The following is a 21630-nucleotide window of genomic DNA, read 5'->3' as shown; positions in this document are numbered from 1 at the left end:
TGTTATAAAAAATTGTGTGATTTCTTAACAATAACCAAAAACATTGTTTTTTTGTATATTTTGATTACTTTGGATTCCAGGGTAGATATAGCACACTTATGCCTTTACAACCTAAGTGTTATTCACAAGAAGAAATACTTTGATTCTGAACTTGAGCTTATGACATACATTAATGAAAACTGGGATAGATTGCACCCTGGAGAGGTAAGTGGTTTTAGAGCAGACTTCATTAGCTACTTGATGTCTTTTTCTGTTTTTGTTAAAAGCAACTAAGACATATCTATAAGCCACCCATCTAATGTAGAATTTTATTTTTAATTCAGGGAGAAATAATTCCTGTAAGGATATCAAGACCAGCCCTCTCATCCTCCTGTTTGTTGCTTGATGAGTAGGGGAGAATATGTAGGAGGAGGAAGTAAATTTCTTTAATCTTTCATATTCTGAAGTGAGAATCATTGTAGTTAAAGATAGAAGGGAGGGAGAAATCATTATTGGTTACCTTACTTATGGTTCCTCCTCCTTCTATGTTTTCCATCAACTTTAGAGATGTAACTAACACTCTTCTTTACAAATTTCTTGTTGGTACTTGCTTGTAAATCTTTGACTTCTGGGAATGTTAGGACCCATTAATAGTGTTAAAAGAATGAGTTAGAGCAGGAGTCCTCAAACTACGGTCCGCGGGCCACATGCAAATACAAATATTGTATTTGTTCCCGTTTTGTTTTTTTACTTCAAAATAAGATATGTGCAGTGTACATGGGAATTTGTTCATAGTTTTTTTTAAACTATAGTCCGGCCCTCCAACGGTCTGAGGGACAGTGAACTGGCCCCCTGTTTAAAAAGTTTGAGGCCCCCTGAGTTAGAGTGAAGCTACCTGAGTTGGAGATTTTCTCCCTCATTCAGACATCTCATTCTGCTTTTCATTTGCAAAATATAACCACTCATGCTGGATATACAAAGGATTTTTTAAAAGCAATATAAAAGTTAATGCACATACATTGAAGAAGATTTTGAAACCAAAGAATAGCACAAAGAAGAAAGTAACTAGAATAACTTTAGTAGTTATCTGGTATTTAGCATTTAGTTATAATTATTGAAATATGGATATTAAGTACTCCTGGGTTAAATAAAAATTGTTTTATAATATGTGGAATGAGATGAATGAATTTTAGTCACACATCACATTTTGAGGTAAAAATTGAGTAAATTGATTTGAAATTTAGGAAGAATTCTTACATTTGAAGCCTTTAGACATGTGGCAGTTTATAAGGTTCATATCAAATAGGACCTTAAGGGTTTTGTTATTATATTGGGGGTTTTGTGGGGCATCCCAGAGAGCATAGTGCACATTTATTTAAAAGTTAGTTGGTGGGCTCTTCCGGGGACAGTGACTTCAGGCATTCACCACGGTCCAGCATTTGACATACCATTGGAGGCTGTCCTTCAGTACAGCCTCTAACAAAACTAGGCTGTCCTGAATCCCTGGTAATAGAATTGTTTGCCTTTATACCAAGAAGCTTGGGAAAGCAACAAAATCTGCATGTGGTCTGAGCCCAGGCCGACTTAGAGGCGTTTGTGCTGTGAGAACTAAAGTTCTAATGAGGTTGTCTAAAACGAAAAAACATGTCAGCAGGGCCTATGGTGGATCCATGTGTGCTAAATGTGTTCGTGACAGGATCAAGTGTGCTTTCCTTATTGAGGAGCAGAAAATCATTGTGAAAGTGTTGAAGGCACAAGCACAGGGTCAGAAAACTAAATAAATTTTAAAAATGAAGCTTTTTTTGGGTAATAAAGACAATTAAAAGGCCAAAAAAAAAGTTAGTTGTTGGTAGATCAGAGGCATAAAATAAAACACAGAATACTTAAATTTTAAATCTAAGGATATTAAAATCAACTGAACTAAGATGTCTTGATTGTTAGAAACTGAAATATAAATAAGTTTAGTTAAGAGTTTGTTAAATGCTTATTTTTCTGAAGTTTAAGAGAAAAGGGATTTGTAAATTAGATAAATTTTAATTAACTGATTAGTATAAAAGAAAAAAGTATGTGTATGGTGCTAGTAACTCTAGTGTTCTTTTTTATTTTGGTTAATCCTCACCTGAGGATATTTTTTCCATTAATTTTTGGAGAGAGTGGAAGGTAGTTGGGGGGAAGGGCTGGGGGAAGAGAGAGAAACGCACTCCCGCCGGGGACTAGATTGAACCTGCAACCCAGGTACATGCCCTTGACCAGGAATTAAACCCAAGACCTTTCAGTGCACGGCTGACACTCTGACCACTGAAGGACACTGGCCAGGGCTGTAGTGTCCTTAATAGTCATCTTAATATCTTACGTTCTAATACATTTATTTAAAATGTTTTTATTCTGTTTCAATATTGAAGCACTTTGATTTTACCTCTCTCCCCTCAAAGAAATGCTTTTATTCTAGCCTTGTTTCTTCAACAGTTTATATGCAGATACATCTGATTTCCAGTTAGTACATTTCATGTTTTACATGATTAAATACTGCAGTAGTTACTTCATGTAGAGCTCAGGGGTGGGAAACGTTTTGCTGCCAAGAGCCATTTGGATATTTATAACATCATTTACGGGCCATACAGAATTATCAGCTTAAAAATTAGCCTGCTCTATTTGGCCAAACATTTAATTAACTTACTGCTAATGCCTTGGCACGGCCAGACCAAGTGATTTCATGGGCCTTATACGGCCCTTAGGCTGGACGTTCCCTGTCCCCGATGTAAACAGGGGCATACATATAAAAATTCAAGTTGTTTTATTTATTTTAAATGCTATATTTTTTATTAAAATAATATTTACATTGTAGGTAAGAGATTGAAAGTAGAAAACAATAAAAACAATTTGTCTATTTTTTAAAAATGAGTTCAGTTAATGAATTTCAGGTACTTAGTTCTTTTTTTTAATATATATTTTATTGATTTTTTACAGAGAGGAAGGAAGAGGGACAGAGAATTAGAAACATCAATGAGAGAGAAACATCAATCAGCTGCCTCCTGCACACCCCCTACTGGGGATGTGCCTGCAACCAAGGTACATGCCCCTGACCAGAATCGAACCCAGGACCCTTCAGTCCGCAAGCAGATGCTCTATCCACTGAGCCAAACCAGTTAGGGCAGGTACTTAGTTCTAGTTGAACTTCTGATACATATCAGAAGAAATTTATTTCAGCAATAGATACATATTTTCATTTTCTGTAGTTTATGAGATAATGTCTTAGAAATAAGAAATTTCAATTTTTTATTTGACATAGAAAAAAAATTTATTTAAAAATTCAGGAAAACTTGATTACAATCAAATAAAAACTTTACAACAAAAATTTTACTTTTCTGAGGAGCATTTTTTTGAGCCATCAAATTATCAGAACAAAAGACTTTTGAATCATTTCTTATTGCTCTTTTTCTACATTAAAAAATTGTTCAGACTTCTTAGATTAGTCATATGTCCTCAGTCTGGTTATGTATAAATGGAGCTTCAGGTTAATTTTATACATCTATCCTATATAATAAAAGCCTAATATGCTAAGTGTCTTGTTGTCCAGCCGTCCGTTCAACCAATCAAAGCATAATATGCTAATGATATGCTAAGGCTGCTCAACCACTTGCTATGACGTGCACTGACCACCAGGGGGCAGATGCTCAACACAGGAGTTGCTGCCTGGTGGTCAGTGTACTCCCACAGGGGAGCGCCACTCGGCCAGAAGCCAGGCTCATGGCTAACGAGCACAGCAGTGGTGGTGGGAGCCTCTCCCGCCTCTGCGGCAGTGCTAAGGATGTCTGATTGACAGCTTAGTTCCACTCCCCCCAGAGCCTGACTTCCCCTGGCTGCCGGCACCGGCTTCCCTTTGGCACCTGGACCCGAGCGTCCCTTCGGCTGCCTGCAGGCATCCAGGATCTAGGCTGCCCAGAAGGGAGCAGGCCTAAGCTGTCAGTCAGACATCCCCCAAGGACCCCCAGACTGTGAGAGGGTGCAGGCCGGGCTGAGGGACCCCCTCCAAGTGCACAAATTTTGTGCACTGGGCCTCTAGTCTATAATATTAAAAGCGTAATATGCTAATTAGACTGGATGTCCTTCTGTTTGACCTTCCGGACTAAAACGGGGCTGCGAGGGAAGCCCGGGTCCCAGGTGCCAGAGGGAAGCCGGTGCTGGCAGCCAGGGGAAGGAAGGCCTACTCTTGCATGAATTCTGTGCATCAGGCCTTCTAGTATATATATAAAAGCCTAAGCGACCGGCCAGCCGTCTGAACGGTAGCTATGACATGCACTGACCACCAGGGGCCAGATGCTTAATGCAGGAGTGGAAACCACAGGCATGGTAACATGGATCAGACTGATGAATCTCAGAGGGGTGTGGGGAGGGAGGAAGGGAGGGTGGGAAGAGATTAACCAAAGATCTAATATGCATACTAGAGGCCTGCTGCACGGATTCATGCACTGGTGGGATCCTTAGGCCTGGCCTGTGCCCTCTCTCAATCCTGGACCCCTCGGGGGATGTTGGTGAGCCAGTTTCAGCCCAATCCCTGCAGGCCAGGCCAAGGGACCCCGTCGGTGCAATGAATTCATGCACCAGGCCTCTAGTCTTTATATAATAAGAAGACCATAAAATTTATGCCAATTGGTAATGTATATTCAGTGATTTTAATTTAGTTTACTTTTAATATATATATGGTAGTAGAAACAAAGAATACAAGCAATGGATTATTTCAGATTATTAAAATAGTAAATCTTTAGTTTAACTAAAATTGAATTGCAAATTGAATTTTGTCACAAATTCGAATTTAAGTTACAAAAAATTTCTTTTTATATTTGTGTTCAAAATTTTATAAAATAGCATTAACAACATGAGAAATACTGTATGCTGAGTATATTATTGGTTAATTGGGTACCTTGGAGTACCCGAGGGTCATTTTGAACATCAACTCTTATTACACAGACTATAGATTATATGACATAGACACTTACTCTAGAAGTTTCTCCTCAAAAATGACACAAAGGAGAGAAGTAGTTACGATTTTATTCTCTCAAATGTGGAGTTTTCTCCCTTATTCCAAGTAAAAAAGAAAAATCTTGTAATGATTTGGAAAGTTGAGATTTTTATGGCATTTTGTTTAGGTATATATAATGGACACCTAGTCACACCTAATAAGGGAAACACTCTCATATTTAATACTAGGGGCCCAGTGCACGAATTCTTGCACCTTGAAAGGAACTGTGGGCCACAAGGCTGCGGTGGGCCCATCCTCCACACCCCTCTCCAGCCCCTCCCGCTGTGGCCCCCAGTTTCCTGTTTGCTGGCAGCCCCGCTCCTGCCAGCAGCCCCGCTCCCGCTGCCACTGCTCCCACACACTGACGGCATCAGCCCCACTTGCACCTGCTGATGGCACGGAGCGATTGGGGCCGGTGCCAGCAGCTGGTGCAAGAGGCGGCTGCCGGCCCCCATAGCCCCTCAGGAGCAGGGGGAGGTGGAGAATCCCTCAGAGGCAATTGGGGCTGGCAGCCGCTGCTCGCCCCCGCTGACTTATATTTGAGGGATATAAGGGGAAAAGCATAGATAAAACTCACCGCTGCTGATGGTGCCGGGCAATCTGGGCCGGCACCGGGCGCTAGGCGCCAGCAGTGAGTGCAAGCAGCAGCTCCGGTGCTGGCAGCAGGTGCGAGGGACAGTGGCGTGCGGAGGCAAAGAATTTTCAGTAACCACCAGAGGCTTGCCCCCATGACAGCAACCAGCGCCCCACCTTGGTCTGACAACCCCGCTCACCATCCGCCATGGCCAATGCCCGCCATTATCTGCGCTCTGCCACATGCTGCTGACGCCTGCCATGTTCTGTGCGCGCCCCCTGGTGGTCAGCGCATGTCATAGTGACCGGTTGTTCGGTTGTTACACCCTTTGGTCTATTTGCATATTAGGGTTTTATACATATAGATTGCCAAGCTAAATTATAACATATGATGACTCTGGCTAAAGTAAATGGTATTTCTATGTTGTTTGAGAAGCCTAATAAATAATTATTTACATTTCTAGTTAGTTGAACAATTTTATATTGAATCAGTGGTGTCTGTTTAGTATTTTGTGCTTCTTTTTTTAATTTGGTATAAAGTAGTACTGTGAACTTTTTTTTTTAATTGATTTTAGAGAGAGAAAAGGAGAGAGAAACATTGATGTGATAGCAAAACATCAATTGGCTGCCTCTGGCACGTTCCCCTGCCAGTTATCAAACCTGGGACCTGGGTCTGTTCCCTGGCTGGGAATTGAACCCGCCACCACCTTTTGATGCACAGAAGATGCTCTAACCAAGCCAGATAGGTTAGGGCCCGTGACCTCTTTTAATAACAAAAAGAAGTTTCAAAATCATTAAATGTCTTTCATAGTGAAAGGCAAATTTAACATTTATGTAGCATATCTATTTTTTCAGTTGGTTATTTTTAGGATTGCTGTGAAGAGAAGCTGAAACTTTTAGAACATATAGAACATATAATTTGATATGTTTTCTTATGTAAATTTTTTTATATCTTTGAGAAGTAGTGACTTAATGATTTCATTGATTGAGTATAGCTGTTTGAGAATCTGTTTTGGAATGTTTTCTTTGGATTTGTAAAAATGTGTAATATACTATTTAGGACCCCGAATAAAGGTTGCTTAAGGTTTTTATTTAGAATGATGTATCACTGTTGTAGCAGATTTCTTTTGGGAGTTAAAATGAGATATCAGTACTTTCTCGAATCTGCCTCTTATCATTTGTCTTTGATTCCTAATGTGATTTGAAGTCCTAGTTCTGAAAGGACTACCCACTTTTCTGTTTACTGTGGTCTTAACAATGTGTAGAGTGCTATCTCACTTTTGAGGGATATAAGGGGAAAAGCATAGATAAAACTCAAATGAAATACTATGGCAGAAATGATGTTTTGGCTAATGGAAAATGTGGTATGATAGAGCAGGTATAATAAGAAATCTAGTTAACAAAAACACATGGGGCCTTGAGTGTTATATATTAGCATGTAGTATATAAGTCTGTGGACAAATTAAGCTGTTTGTCATGCTTAAGCCTATGTGGCAGGGAATTCAACATGAATAATTGAATGGTGGAAAGAGTTGTAGCTATACATAATATCATTTATGTTGTACAGAAATATACAACCCTGTTTTCAAAACACAGAATGGGATCCCTTGACCTCATTATGCAAGTTGAAATACAGTCCTATGCAGTTATAGTCCAAGAGTGCTGACGGAACTTAAAGATAAAATTTCTGAGAGCTATAGAGAATAAGCATTAAAAGAAGATGAGACTTCATTGTGATTTTAAAAAAGAAAAAAGGAGTGGATTTGAGAAATTAGAAAGTCAGTTGTTTGTCAGCCAAATTGAAGAGCAGATTTTTCAAGTGCATGGTTTAAGAAGCAGTAGGGAAATAACACTGATTTATTAGAATAAATCCTGTTAAATACTCCGGATTCTTTTTTGTTATAGTTAGCAAAACTGGTATGGGCATGGTGTACCGTAGCGCAACTCAATTTCATATTAGACAATGAAATGTGAACTAGTTAAAGTAAAATGGATTTGTAACTAATCAAATGATAGTAACAAAAGCAAAGTCTTGGGAAAAAATACATATTTTTAATGATTTTAGAGAGAGAAAGGGAAAGAGAGGGAGGGAGAGAGAGAGACAGAAAAACTTCGATTTGTTGTTCCACTTAATTGTGTATTCATTGGTTGCTTCCTGAATGTGTCCTTACCAGACATCGTACCCGCAAACTTGGCATATGAGGATGACGCTCTAACCAAATGAACAACCTGGCCAGGGCCTTGGCTTGGAAATACTCTTGAGGGAGAGTTTATTCTTGAGGGTGTGTCTTTGTCTCTACCCTCAATATAACAGAATCAAGAGAAAAAATAATTTTGAACACTGAGCTGCAAACAAAATCAGATTAACAATAGTTATAAAGTTCTGCTTTTAGGTTTAAATACACAAACAGTACAGAAGAAGCAGGTATAACGGAATACTTGACTTGATAGAAGTTCATCTGATCAGATTTTATTTATTTTTAAAATATATTTTTATTGATTTCAGAGAAAAAGGGAAGAGGGAAAGAGAGATAGAAACATCAATGATGAGAGAGAATCATTGATTAGCTGCCTCCTGCACGCCCCCTACTGGGGATTGAGCCCGCAACCTAGGCATGTGCTCTTGACCGGAATCAAACCTGGGAACCTTCAGTCCATAGGCTGATGCTCTAGCCATTGAGCCACACCAGTTAGGGCATCTGATCAGATTTTAGAGTTAGGGTAGGGACATGGGTGGGAATGAGGAAGAGGATGGAATTAGTTAGCCAATGCTTAATATGAAATAATCATGTGATGTTACTGGTAAAAACTTTAACCTAATCTTATACTTAGACATGATAGCTGCTGTCAAATATTTGAAGACCTATCTTGTAAAAGAGAGAATAGAAGAGTTCCCAGAAGGAAAGTTTCATACACTCATGGAATGGGCTGTCTCAGTAGGTGCCTCATCAGTGGTAATAGTAAGGTTGAATGACTATCAGTACTATAAAAAGATTGCAGTGTATTGATAGAAGCTTGAATTACATGGTCATCTAGGGTCTCTTTCAAGCTTTAAAGTTTGATTCTGTTATTTTTACTTTAATAGAATTTTTTTTATCGTTGGACACTTCACAGATTACAATAGGAGAAAGTGATAGAGTGATTTGGAGGAATGAGCACAAAACTGCTTCCCTCCCCTTTTAGCAACTAACACATTGCACAGAATTGGCTCTCAATGAATAGTGAGTGGACTTACTGTTACTTGGGTTCAGGTTCTAGCTCTCTCACTAACCAGCCATGTGAATTTGAGCAGTTCATTTAATCTTTATATCTGTTAAGTAAATAAGAGTTGGAGTAGATGACTTTATGTCTCTTCTAACTCCAGCCTTCTATGTGGCAGATTTGCTTGCTCTCTTTATTTGAAGCATTTCTGAGATTTAGGAGTTTTACCTGGTAAAGAAGATTATTTGCAAATAAAAAAAATAAAAAAAGATAATTTGCAGAATTCTGAAAGTCAGCTGTTGTGATGTTTTGGAAACCTTTATTTTTTTTTTAAGACTTTGTGACTTTAATTGAGGGTGGTACTTTTATGATTCAGAGTTTTTCTGCTGTTTTAACTTTGAAGATGATACAGAAATGACTACAGGAAGCCCTTTTGAAACAAAATAGAATATTTTCTAGAATTTAATATTTAGATTTTTAAATGATTTGAGATCATAAAAATTACTGAGGCAATTTGGATTTTAGGGCTGGTTAAAGTCTATAATTGTTATAAAAATAATGTCCTTAAATTTCACAGTTTTTAAAGTTATAGAAATGATTAGTTTACTAATGTTAAAAGTATTGGGAGATAAAATGGTATGTTTCTCATTATTTTTTATACTCCTCCCTATTCATATCTAATTAATACCTATTAGAAGCTTTTATGGTTGATATTAAAGCAAATTCAAATATATTTTCCCGCAGGTAATAAAATTAAAATAAATTTAATAATAACTAATCCCACTTTTGTGATGTTACACAGTTCATAGTTCTCTCAGACATATCATTTAATCTGCAATTACTAGTAAAGTAATTAGTGCAGGATTTATATTCTCATTTGTATAGGTAAGAAAATAAGCCTTTAAAGGTTAAGCAGCCTTAAATCACAGAGCAGCTTGTCATTAAGACCTGGAATTAGATCTTCTATCAGTCACTACCCTTTTCTTCTGCATTATATTGCCTCTATCTAGCACCTGTATATTACTAATTGATTAAATTATACTACGTTAAATTGTTTCTTGATACTTCACAGCTGGCAGACACACCAAAATCTGAAAGATATGAGCATGTTCTGGAGGCATTAAATGATTACAAGACCATGTAAGTTGATTTATTTTATGTTTCCCTATGAGGGAGACATTTATTCAGTCTAAGGAATAATGGCATTGTTTAAGAATTGTGGGATTTGTGTATAGAACTAGTACATACAGTTTAAAAATTTCTAATGTCCTATTCTCTCTTAGTTAGAGTAGTACATTGATTCTCAAGGATTGGAGAAGGGAAGAGCAATCCTATAGGAATGGGGAATGGGAGGTGGCATATGAGTATCTCAGGGGAATTTGGCCTGGTCAATTTGTGCAACAAGTAATGATTTGTTTTTATAATGCAATCTACCTAAAGTAAAATAAAATCTTGTTAGCTGGTGGGAATTTGCATAAGGTAGGGGAATATATTGTAGAGAATGTGGGTTTTTAAATGAGGTCTTTTATGGTATTGAGATTAGTTATTGCCTCAGTTATAGAAAAGTAGTATCAGTGGTCTAATTGATTTCAGAGAGAGAGAGATGAAGCATCAATGATGAGAGAGAATTATTGATCAGCTGCCTCCTGCACACCCTGTCCTGGGGATCGAACCACAACCTGAGCATGTGCCCTGACCGGGAATCAAACCATCACCTCCTGGTTCATAGGTCAATGCTCAACCACTGAGCCATGCTAGTTGGGCAGTGGCCTAAGTTTTTTATAATTAAGTGATATTGTTTGATATTTTTTATCTAATCTTTCCTTTTTAAAAACCCCAGCATATCTATATTTCTTTAAAATATTTTCAAAATACATATAAGTAATTTTTTAAATGTTTATGCCAACTCCAACTATTGAATTACATTACAGAATTTTTATAACAGGTTTGCTGTTTTTATACTTGATAGCATTTCCTCATTTTCAAAAAATGTTATAATTACTAGTAGCTAGATCTTTAGGCCAGCTCAAAAAGTCACAAAGTCCATGAGCAGTTATTGTGTTGGTAAAAATACTTTATGGGACAGGGAATTCTGTAATCCAGTTTAGGATGCCAGAAATACATGTGTTCCTATTATAATAGAAATGGGAGCTTCTCTTTTTCAATCCTACATGAAAGTGGAAGAATAGTCCAAGCATTTGGTAGTGGTTCTTGTTGCTAAGCAGGCAGAGCTAAGATAGATTGGGGTGTTTAGGACTAAGGACCTTAAAGGCTCTTACTTTTCAGAGCATATTATTCAGAGACCCAAACCCACACTAAAATAACATTTCTCTGCTCCAGGTTATTTCTAGTTTCAGATCTGACACACACGCTATTCTTTGTATTTTCTGAGACTGTCTTTAGCAATGCTGTTACCTACTACTTCCTGACCAGAGTGTCTCGCAGATATACTCTCACGTGAAATTCTTCTTGTCCCACACCTTTTTTTGAGATACTTTTTAACAGATGACACTAAAATATGGAAAAACATACTAGACCAGCTGTGGGCAAACTACGGCCCGTGGGCCGGATCCGGCCCGTTTGAAATGAATGAAACTATTGAAATAAAAGACCGTACCCTTTTATGTAATGATGTTTACTTTGAATTTATATTAGTTCACACAAACACTCCATCCATGCTTTTGTTCCGGCCCTCCGGTCCAGTTTAAGAACCCATTGTGGCCCTCGAGTCAAAAAGTTTGCCCACCCCTGGGCTAGACTAAGAAGACACCACTCTATACTCTGCTTTCCTCTAAAAAGTTAGATGCCATATTTCAAAAAGAAAGGTGGACATGTGCACATCTCTCATCCTTCGGATGCTATCCTCCCTCCCAATTTTTCCATCATAACCTGTGGACTGGCTCTGGGGCAGATAAGAATCAAAGAAAGCAAGGGAAAAGGTAGTTTTTGTAGTATTGGGTGGAGTTTCATGTATGAAGACTTTATATCTGAAAGTTGAGTTAGGGTCTGCCATGTATATGTGTTCAGTTTTTAAATCTTTAGTTAATTTTTTTAAAAATTTAGGTTTATGTCTGGGAAAGAAATAAAGAAGAAGAAGCATTTGTTTGGGTTGCGAATTCGTGTTCCTCCTGTGCCACCAAATGTGGCTTTCAAAGCAGAGAAAGAACCTGAAGGAACATCCCATGAATTTAAAATTAAAGGCAGAAAGGCATCCAAACCTATGTCTGATTCAAGGTAAAAGTTGATCTGTGGCTTAGTTTTTTCTCTTTAGCTTATTTGTAACTAAAAATGTGTGTTGTTTAGTCTCATTAGTATATTTGAAAGTACAAGTGGTAGTTACCCTGATTTGTTTTACTGTGTATAATTTTTTGCTTAGATAAGGTACAAAGAGTTATTACTAGATGTTTATTCATTTATTTCAGATCTTAGGTTTTCCAGGAATAAGCACTATTGACTTGGTTAGCAAACAATTGAAATGCTGGCCTGTTTATTTATTTTTTATTTTTCATTTATTCATTAATTCCATTTAGCATCTTACTAAGTGTGGGGATATAATAACAAACAGGACAGACTTCCTTTCTGCCCTGATGGGGTTTACATTATGGTGAGGAAGAAATGTGATAAAAGTAAAATAATTACAGATCATGCTAGTGCCATTTAGGAAATAACACACAGATTTAGACTGTACTGGAATGGATTGGGTCTACTTAAGAAGGAGGTTTAAGGAAGGCCTATTTAAGTTGAAACTTAAAGATTAAAAATGACCTAATAATTTGAAGAACAAAGGGATGAATACTCCAGGTAGAAATAACAAGTGTGAAAACTGTGAGGCATGTTGTAGGAACTCCCAAAAGGATTTTGGGGTAAGAATGAGGGGTAGAGAGTAGCTTCAAAATGTTGAGAAGGTTGAGTAGGGCATGATCATCTAGAATCTTGTAGGTTTCATAAGGACTTTGGGTTTTCTATGAATAATGGGGAACTATTTAAAGATGTAAGTAGATCGGACTATCTTTTAAAGTACCTCTTTGGATGCTCTTTGGAGAATGGATAGGTATAGAGGTAAGAATAGAAGCAAGAGAAAAATGAAATTAAGACTCTTGAAGTTGTCTGGGTAAGAGATAGATGATGCCTGCTTGTATAGTGAACAGTCTAATGGAGAGAGAAAATAGATTCAGGAGAACTATTGGAAGAATTTATTGGCTATGTGAATGAATTAAATTTATGAAAGAAGGGGAGGAATGAAGTTTAACAAATGCCCAGATTTCTGGCTTGAGCAACTGGTGGGTGGTGCTATCTGTTTCCAAGATCTGAAAGAACAGAATTTGGCAAGGTGAATGAAGCATTCTTCTGTTTCATACTCATTGATCTTGAGATAACTAAGTTATGGTGATGATGTTAGATATAGGCAATTGGGTGCTCAAGAGAGGTCAGGGCACATAATAAAAATTTGGAAGCCAGGAGAATGAATGAAATTATCTAGGGAGCAAGAGGAGAGAAGAGAATGTGGCCCAGAACAATGCTCTGATACTATTTAGAGATTTGGGAAGAGGTGAAATAAATGAAGAACACAAAAAGGGATGATCAGTGAAATAGGAAATCAGAAAAGTTTAGTGTCACGAAAACCAAAGAAGGGTACTGTCTCAAGAAAGATGAATGCATTAAATAGTATTGAGTGTTTTTAAGAGCTGGGTTAAGATGAGAGAAAAATGTTTGTTGGATAAGATAGCATTCTTTTATTAGTGACCTTGACAAAACCAATTTTTTTTTGAGAGGTAAAGATAGAAGTCAAATTGAAGTGTGTTAAAATGTGATTGAATCTGGCACTGTCCAATTGACATGTCAAAACTGGGGTTTTTCTGCAAATAAGAAACATAAGGAGATTCAAAGTAATGATGATGATAATAATAACAAAGGAAATCTAAGAATTCTGAATGAAAAGGGAGAAAGTGGAAAGGGTATGTGTCCTCAACTCTTAGAAGTAGTTTTACTGTGAAGGGAAATAGATAATGGAATGGAAGCTGAAGAGGAGGGAGTAATCAAGTGATGGTTTTTTAATAGATAGAAGATAATTGGAACCTGTTTTCGTGTGCTAGTAGGAATGATCCAGTGGAGAAGAGATTGGTATAGGAGATAGGGGAGGTAATTAAAGATACTGTAAAGTCTTTGAGAAGCCAAAAGGAAAGGGATTTTAGAGCCCAAATGTGGGAGTAGCCTTTGGTAGGAGAACTTAACGTCTTTCTGTTGAAATGGAGTGAAAAAAGAGAAGTTAGGTACAGATGCTGGTTTTATTGTAGATTTGCCATTTGGAAGATGACTAAAGTTATTGACAGATAGCTTCTATTTTCTCAGTGAAGTAATGAGGCAAAGATAGTTGAGAGAGACATTTAAGGAGCAAATAAAAGTATGAGGTAGTCATTTTGGAGAGTGAGAAAATGTAATTCCAGAGGATTGGCAGTGCTTCATATCTATTTGAGTTTGTAATAAAGTAGATGCTACTTCAGGGTTGTTGTTGTTTTTGTTGTGCTTTTTTTTTTTTTGAAGGAAAGAATACTATCACTTACAAATTTTATTATTAATCCTTTGCTAGTAATTGCCCATATGATGAATTAGAAAAAGGTTTGCACAAACTCTCTCATTCCTATTATGATTTTGATAGGACACTTTATCTGTGGTAGCTATCAGATTTTCATTTGATGCTACTTGGTAATGGTTCACCGTTCTTTAAAGGCATTTTTAGTTACTTCTGGGCCCTACGTATGAAGTGTGATCCTTTTAATGTGAGAGTACTTTCCTTAGTCAGGGGTCGGTCCTTAAGAAATGTTCTGTTGATCATCTTCAAAAAAGAAAGTGTGTGCCCTATCCATCTTAGCCTTGAGACTTTTGATTGCAGTTATGTTCCTCTAGCTTCCTTACTTGTACTTCCACCTTTATTCTCCAATCTTAATTTGGTGTCTGGAGAGGTATGCTTTCCTACTTTACTCCATTCACCTCTTTCCATCTGTATCTATAGTATTGTTCATTTTTTTGTTGTTGTTTTTAATTGAATTTTCCTGGATAACTTTCTTACAACACTTAACCCATTTAATAAGCTTACTTGTATGTACATTTGTCACTTTCTAACTATTTTGTTAACCCATTAGCACAGAGAACATCTCGGTATTCCTATTATGTAATTAGGAATTACAAAATTTATATGGTAGATAATGTTGAATAAGTGAAATAGATGTTTTGTATATTGATAGTTGCCCTTTTCTTCTTCCCTTATATTAATTAGAGGTGTCCTTAACTATTGCTTTTTTCCTTGCTATTTGCCTTTATGTCTCAAAAATGGTTTTCTAGATCTTTATAATTTTGCCCTTTGAATGACTCACTCACTTTACCCTCTCCCACCGTGGGCTTCATTCTCTTTCTGATTATTACCATTCAAGAATGAATATGTATATATAAAATTTAGGTATATACATCTAAAGGGTAACCTCTATTTATAATTAGTATATTTTAACATAGTTACTTCCTGGCTCTGTGGGTTTAACTACTGAATTCCTAATTACTTTTAGTAATAAATCCTTGAAACATCCCCTAGGTACCCACCTACTAGTAACAACCTAACCTATATAATGGAACTTTCAGGAATTTTGAACTTTTCCATTTGAAATAGCTGTCTGTTTCTTCATTTAAAAAAACTTTTTTAGGTGGTATATTTCACAAGCGTATTAAAGAGAACTTTCTTAAACCTTTCATATGTGAATATCCCTTGAGTCAATAAATACTTATTTAAATTAGAATGTATTACTTGTGCATTTGACCAAACTTATAGATTCAACTTATATTTATTTTGTTTTTATATTATCATTAATATAAAAATAAAATAAGCATAACCTAATTATTACATAGAGATATGACAGTGTATATTGTCCATTGTTTTTGTTCTCTTTATGCAGAGATTAAATACATAATGATTTTATTTTTCAGGGAAGTAAGCAATGGCATAGAAAAAAAAGGAAAGAAAAAATCTGTAGGTCGTCCACCTGGTCCATATACAAGAAAAATGATTCAGAAAACTGCTGAGCCGTCTTTGGTAAGAGAATAATATGTTTGTATATGTTCTCAGAGAGGAAAGGTGCTTAAAATGACTGAGAAACTAGTATCTTTTCAGCTTACTTTAGAATCATGCTTTTTAAATACATATATTTTTGTATTTTCCAGGATAAGGAATCAATTTCAGAAAATCCTACCTTGGATTTACCTTGTTCTATAGGGTAAATAGAAAGTTATTTTCTCCTATCCTAAGAACTTTCTTTTGGGGGGGGGGGAATTACTATTTCTATTGTTATGTAATATAGTCGTTTTACCATTTAAATTCTTTTGTCTCAGGAGAACTGAGGGATCTGCACATTCATCTAATACCTCAGATGTGGAATTCACGGGTGCTTCCAGTGCAAAAGAAACTACCTCGTCTAGCATTGCCAGGCATTATGGGTAGATATTTTATGTTCTTATTCTTTGTTAATTTTCCTGTAGTCTCTTTTTCTTTGTGAAGTGATGATTAACGACATATTTTCCAATTGAAAGTGATACAAGTATGTTTTTCACCTTTTGAGAAGCAACCAATATGTCGATGCTGTAGGTTGTTAATATTCATTTGAATAATTTTGCTTTTTAGAGCACATTCAAATTTTTTAGAAAATTTGCTGTGTGCACGGAGAAAAGAGGCACACAAATGTTTATAGTCTGTGCTCTTTTTTTTTCTTTTTTTTTGTTTATGTGCTCTTTTCTATGAGACTTTTTTATGCTTTTCTTTTAAAATATTTTTTTAATATATTTTTATTGACCTTTTTTTTTTGAAGAAAGAAAGGAAGGGAGAAGGAAAGAGAGAAGCATTGATTCGCTGCCTCTTACAGGCCCCCTACTGGGGATAGAACCTGAAACATAAGTTCTTTTGTTAGTAAAAGTATTTTTAAACTCAGGATTTTTATAAATAGCAGATTTCTTTAATGTTTTGCATAACCTAAACTCTTCAGAAGAAAAACTTCCATAAAGTATGACTCATCAGTTATGAAAAGTTTTGTTTACTTGGGGTCAGAGTTTCGAGCTTCCAAGTTTTATACTTCTCTTTGTTTAATTTTTGTTCACAATTAAAAAAACTCGTGTAAATTATATAATATTCTAAGTATTTGAAGCTTAAAATGTAACATTTTTAAATGAATCATGAACAATTAGGTAACCTATTTTTTGGCCTCTTATTGTGCTAAGCTTTTTACATATATTATCTTCTTTAATTCTTAAAACAGTCTTTTGAGTTGTAGGTCCTGTTATTTCCATTTTATAGATAAGGAAACAGACTTAGAGGGTTTTAAGTAACAAGTCCAAGATAGCATGTTTAGCAAGTATAGCAGAGCTGGTATGTTAACTGTAGTGTGATTATAAAGTCTTTGAATTTAGCAGTTGTGCCCTATTCTCCCTTTGTTATAAGTTCATAAAATCATTAAATTTCTGAGCAGAAAAGGACCTCAAAGATGATCTAGTTCAACTCCTTCACTTAATCTTTTCTCTTAAGAGAACACAGAAGATAAGGGATTTGAATTTGGCCAATATCACAAGAGCTGTACTCAGGATTGCCTGACTTCTAGTTTATGCTTATTCCAGTTCATTTCCTTACTTTACTAGGCTTAGAACTGGTAATAAGACACCCTTTATTCTAGTTTTACCATCTGTTTAAGCACATGGGACACAGTGTCTTGTACATATTGTATATTTGCTGCATTGAAAGAATGAACTGGCTTTCTGGGGGATGGGGGATGTTAATGATAAGAGTGTTGACAAAACCTGACTTACTAATAGGTCCTCTTGGTAAGAATTTGACTCGGCCTGGTAATCCAAAAATTTCCTTTGATTCTTTTAAGCTTAATAGATCATAGTTAAGGAAGAAAAGCTCTTCAAAGGTCAGCCCCAAGAAGGTGATGGAATCTAATGAAGGCGAGTGATAATCCATTTATATAGCATTTATTGTTTTGGTTTGGCTAATTTTATGTCACCAGGATATATACTATAACAGAGTGATAGAAAAAAAATAATCAGAGAAAACATATAGTATGGGCAGAGGATACTTTATAAATGTAGTGGATAATTATGGTCTTTTTTTCTTCCATAGTTTATCTGACTCCAGAAAAAGAACTCGTACAGGAAGATCTTGGCCTGCTGCGATCCCTCATTTACGGAGGCGGAGGGGTCGTCTTCCAAGAAGAGCACTCCAGACTCAGAACTCAGAAATTGTAAAAGACGATGAAGGCAAAGAGGATTACCAATTTGATGAACTCAACACAGAGATTTTGAATAACTTAGCAGATCAGGAGTTACAACTCACTCATCTAAAAAACTCCATTACCAGTTATTTTGGTGCTGCAGGTAGAATAGCATGTGGTGAAAAATACCGAGTGTTGGCTCGTCGGGTGACACTTGATGGAAAGGTGCAGTATCTTGTGGAATGGGAAGGAGCAACTGCATCCTGACTGTAGGACTGAACATTATGTTCACTGCACTCTCATTTTCTATAGGTACAGTTCAAAGCCCTAAAGGAGTCTGGCTTTTACTATCTTTCTTAAAAAAAATGTCAAAAAATTTCACAAAAGAAGATGATACTAGCCTTAATGTGTATCTGTCAATGTTATGGATATTGTCATAAAAAGATATCTTTTAAAAATCAAAGAGACTTAATTTTTTAAATCTTAAGATTTGTAGAATGTTTCTAGAATAGGATATTAAAAATGATTCAAACCCATGCATGGTGTTAGATAATTTTTCTAATTATTCCATTGAGTCAGTTTTTGTGATGAGTGGTTATCAGAGCAAACAGATCCTGTAGTTAGATAGCACAAGTATTTGAAAAAATTGTCTGTTTTGTTACCAAAATGTTGGAAAAAGTTTATTTCAATATCTTTTAGATTTCATTAAGTGCAGTGTATATAATGCCTACTAAAAGACTGTAAAATATTGAAATTTTCTTTCAAGCAAAGTGTAAAAATATATATTGAGCCTGTAAATTGCTCTGTGACTAGACTTCATTGTCGTCTTAATATATTCTTTGCATGTGCATATATATATATACACACGCAGTTGTGTATGTATATGTGTGTGATTATGTGACCTATGCAATACAAATTATGGGAATGGGCAGCTTTGGAGTATATATCCCATAATTCTTATTTCAGGAATAGTTGCAGTATTTACACAGCAGCATTTCTTCTCAGGCTTTTATTGGGTGCTGTTGCTTGCTATGTATGAAGAGAAATGTGTCAAACAAGTTTAGTGTGCTCTGAAGAAGGGTGTGGACAACATTGTTCATGGGCTTTTAGAATGCTTTTCTCTTTCAGTCCTTGTAACTCAGCTGTTCAGTACCTAAAACAAATTCAAATAATATGAACATTATCTCCTACTAGAAGTAACGTTTTCAACTTTTCACGGCACATTTTGATTGTAAATGTCTCTCAGTTTTAACAGTAAGTCTATAGGAGTCCTGTGAAGATTCCTGAAATGTCCGTAGTAACTGTTAGTCATGTTGAATAAGTGTAGTATGAACAAAGTATTTTATTGCACAGGGTTAACAAACAGTATGTTGCCTGCCACGGCTAGTGCTGTTTTTTTACAACATTACCTCTTGTTTTTATAAAATGTACCAAGATTTAAATTGATAATTTTATTTTACATGTAAAAAGAAACAATTTCTTTTATCACCAGTGTTAGAGTTGTCTTCTGTTTGTTTTTGTTTCGCTTGTTTGTTCTTTTTTAGCCAAAGAGTAAACAGAAGAATATTCTTATTTTGGTGGCTATTCATTTTATTCTTAAAAGTGATTGGTGGATTTTAGCCTAAAAATTGGGGAATTTGCTGCCAAAATGAAAAATATGTAAAGCGTAGTGATTACAGAGCGGTAAAAATGTGGGTTAGTACTTATTTATTCCATTGATTGATTATTTGACTGTTTATAATGAAAGTTGCTTTATTTCTTTAAACATCTTCAAAAGATGACCTTTTCTTGTCATACTATAGCCAAAAGAAGCAGAGAACATTGTTGTCCTGCATTTGGTTCCTGGTTGGCCAGGTATAAATGAGCTTTACAAAAGTGTGAATTAAAACTGTCATTTCTGTTTACCTCCACCAAAACTTGATTTCCCCCTAGCTATTAATTTAAAGTTGCCTTTCCTGCACTGCAATATTTTGAATAACACACAGAGTTTGTGTTGATTTTGAATGTTTGTTTATATCTAGGGGTAATGGAAAATGTAAATCCCGTGTAACCTTATTCACTCCCCCTGTATCATATTATTTCATTTTCCCCAAAGTCCTTTAATTCTAACTGAACACCAGCAGTATTTTTAGAAACTCTTTGGCATACTTGGAAGATGATTTATTAAGCTGAACTGTCTTTAGACGTAATTATTGTGAATGTCTGTTTTATTTTATCATGGTGATTCACATGGCGCTGATGTTCAGTTTGTATTTTTGGAATTGCTTTACGTAGAATTAAAACAGACCAACATTAAATGTGTGTATTTTTTAAATAGCTAATGAGTTTTGCTTCTGTATTTGCTTAAAAATACACACTGGTGCAATAGATGACTACTTTTATTTAGCTCAGGGAGCTAAGGATTTTCTAATTCCATTGTAAACATGTATGTTCACTTGAATCAGTCTTTATAAAACTTCGCTTTCATTTTTCTCTTGCCCCCAAATAATAATTATTATTGCATGCTCATCTTAAACGATCCTTAAAAACTTACCTGTTAAGCCAGTTTGTATTCTTTATACTTGAAAGACAGTATACCTCCCTCTCTCTACCCTGTCCCCCAAATTAAAAAAAAAAAAAATTCAGACTTTCAACTTTGTTTTTTTCTTACTTACAAAGAAGGTGTCAGGGTTCATATAAAAGGATTTTTTGTTTTTTTCCTAGAAAGCTTTGTCCCTACCTAGGCTACAGAAAGAAAAGATGTACAATATATCATATATTATCAATAATATATTGATATATCAATAATATCATACTCATTTAATTCTTTTGTTTTAAACAAATACATTTTTATAAATACCCTTGTAATAAATAGTAAATATGGATTCTTAGGCTTTTAGGTGATCAAACAAAATCACAACATGAGCTATCTGAGTTATTTTAGAAATTCTAATGTCGGGGTGATGAAGTCAGTTCTTGCTAGGTATATTTTATTATTAAATGTTCAATGGAAGTGTGAATGATCACGGATATGTGAGTTGATGGGGGTACCTCTCCTTTTTTATTTTGCAAGGTATGTCGAACTAGGCGTGTTTGATTTCTATTGTGTATACAGAAGATTTCTATTATGTGTTGGGGACTATAATTCTGGTTTTTTGGGGGCTACTTGATTTTCTGCTGCGTACTAATAAGTTTTTATTGGAACATAATCTGACTTGCATTGTTATAGCAGATTGTTTTATAATGTGGTTCTAGAGGTTTTTGAATGAGGATGTGATGGCAAAGGAAGATATGTGTGCAACTTTGGGAAATAGAAAAGAAGCCTTCTTTTATGGGGATGTTTTCCTCTTTAATGATATTTGAGTATCTCTATGAATACACACTCCCCAAAATCTCCTTTTGTTTCTTCTGTGGCAGTTAATCAATCATGTGCTTTCCTCAGGAAAATAAAAACTTGACAGTTAAATGTAAAGTGAGACTTTCATCTGATCATGGATTCTTTTCTAATTAATAGTAGTTAAGAAACCAGATGTCTGACTGAGCAATTTGGAGATTGGCGAAGCTGTGAAAGCAATCTGGCTCTCTGAATAACCAATAGATAGGAGCAAGTACAGCACAATATTTATCTTAATATCA

The 21630-nt window shown here is 35.8% G+C and overlaps 1 protein-coding gene and 1 pseudogene across 5 annotated transcripts in view; both read left to right on the top strand.

Annotated features, from left to right (window-relative positions):
- Nucleotides 1-20409, top strand: part of MTF2 (metal response element binding transcription factor 2) — an 81898-nt gene extending 61489 nt beyond the window's left edge. For 3 of the 5 annotated variants that reach the window (XM_059688845.1, XM_059688846.1, XM_059688841.1), the window contains 8 exons: nt 81-204; nt 2947-3048; nt 9846-9913; nt 11837-12007; nt 15746-15851; nt 15980-16032; nt 16148-16252; nt 17925-20409. In XM_059688845.1, coding sequence (XP_059544828.1) covers nt 81-204; nt 2947-3048; nt 9846-9913; nt 11837-12007; nt 15746-15851; nt 15980-16032; nt 16148-16252; nt 17925-18282 — 1087 coding nt within the window. In that variant the 3' untranslated portion in view covers nt 18283-20409. The remainder of the gene's footprint in view (nt 1-80; nt 205-2946; nt 3049-9845; nt 9914-11836; nt 12008-15745; nt 15852-15979; nt 16033-16147; nt 16253-17924) is intronic. The other 2 variants (XM_059688842.1, XM_059688844.1) reach the window with 2 other exon arrangements.
- On the top strand, nt 507-1817 carry LOC132231908 (large ribosomal subunit protein eL34-like; annotated as a pseudogene).
- Nucleotides 20410-21630: the final 1221 nt, after the last annotated feature.

The sequence above is a fragment of the Myotis daubentonii genome, chromosome 3 (genome assembly GCF_963259705.1).
Source record: "Myotis daubentonii chromosome 3, mMyoDau2.1, whole genome shotgun sequence".
Lineage (NCBI taxonomy): Eukaryota > Metazoa > Chordata > Mammalia > Chiroptera > Vespertilionidae > Myotis > Myotis daubentonii.
Note: the sequence above shows the minus strand (reverse complement) of the source record. Positions and strands in the feature narration are given on the sequence as shown.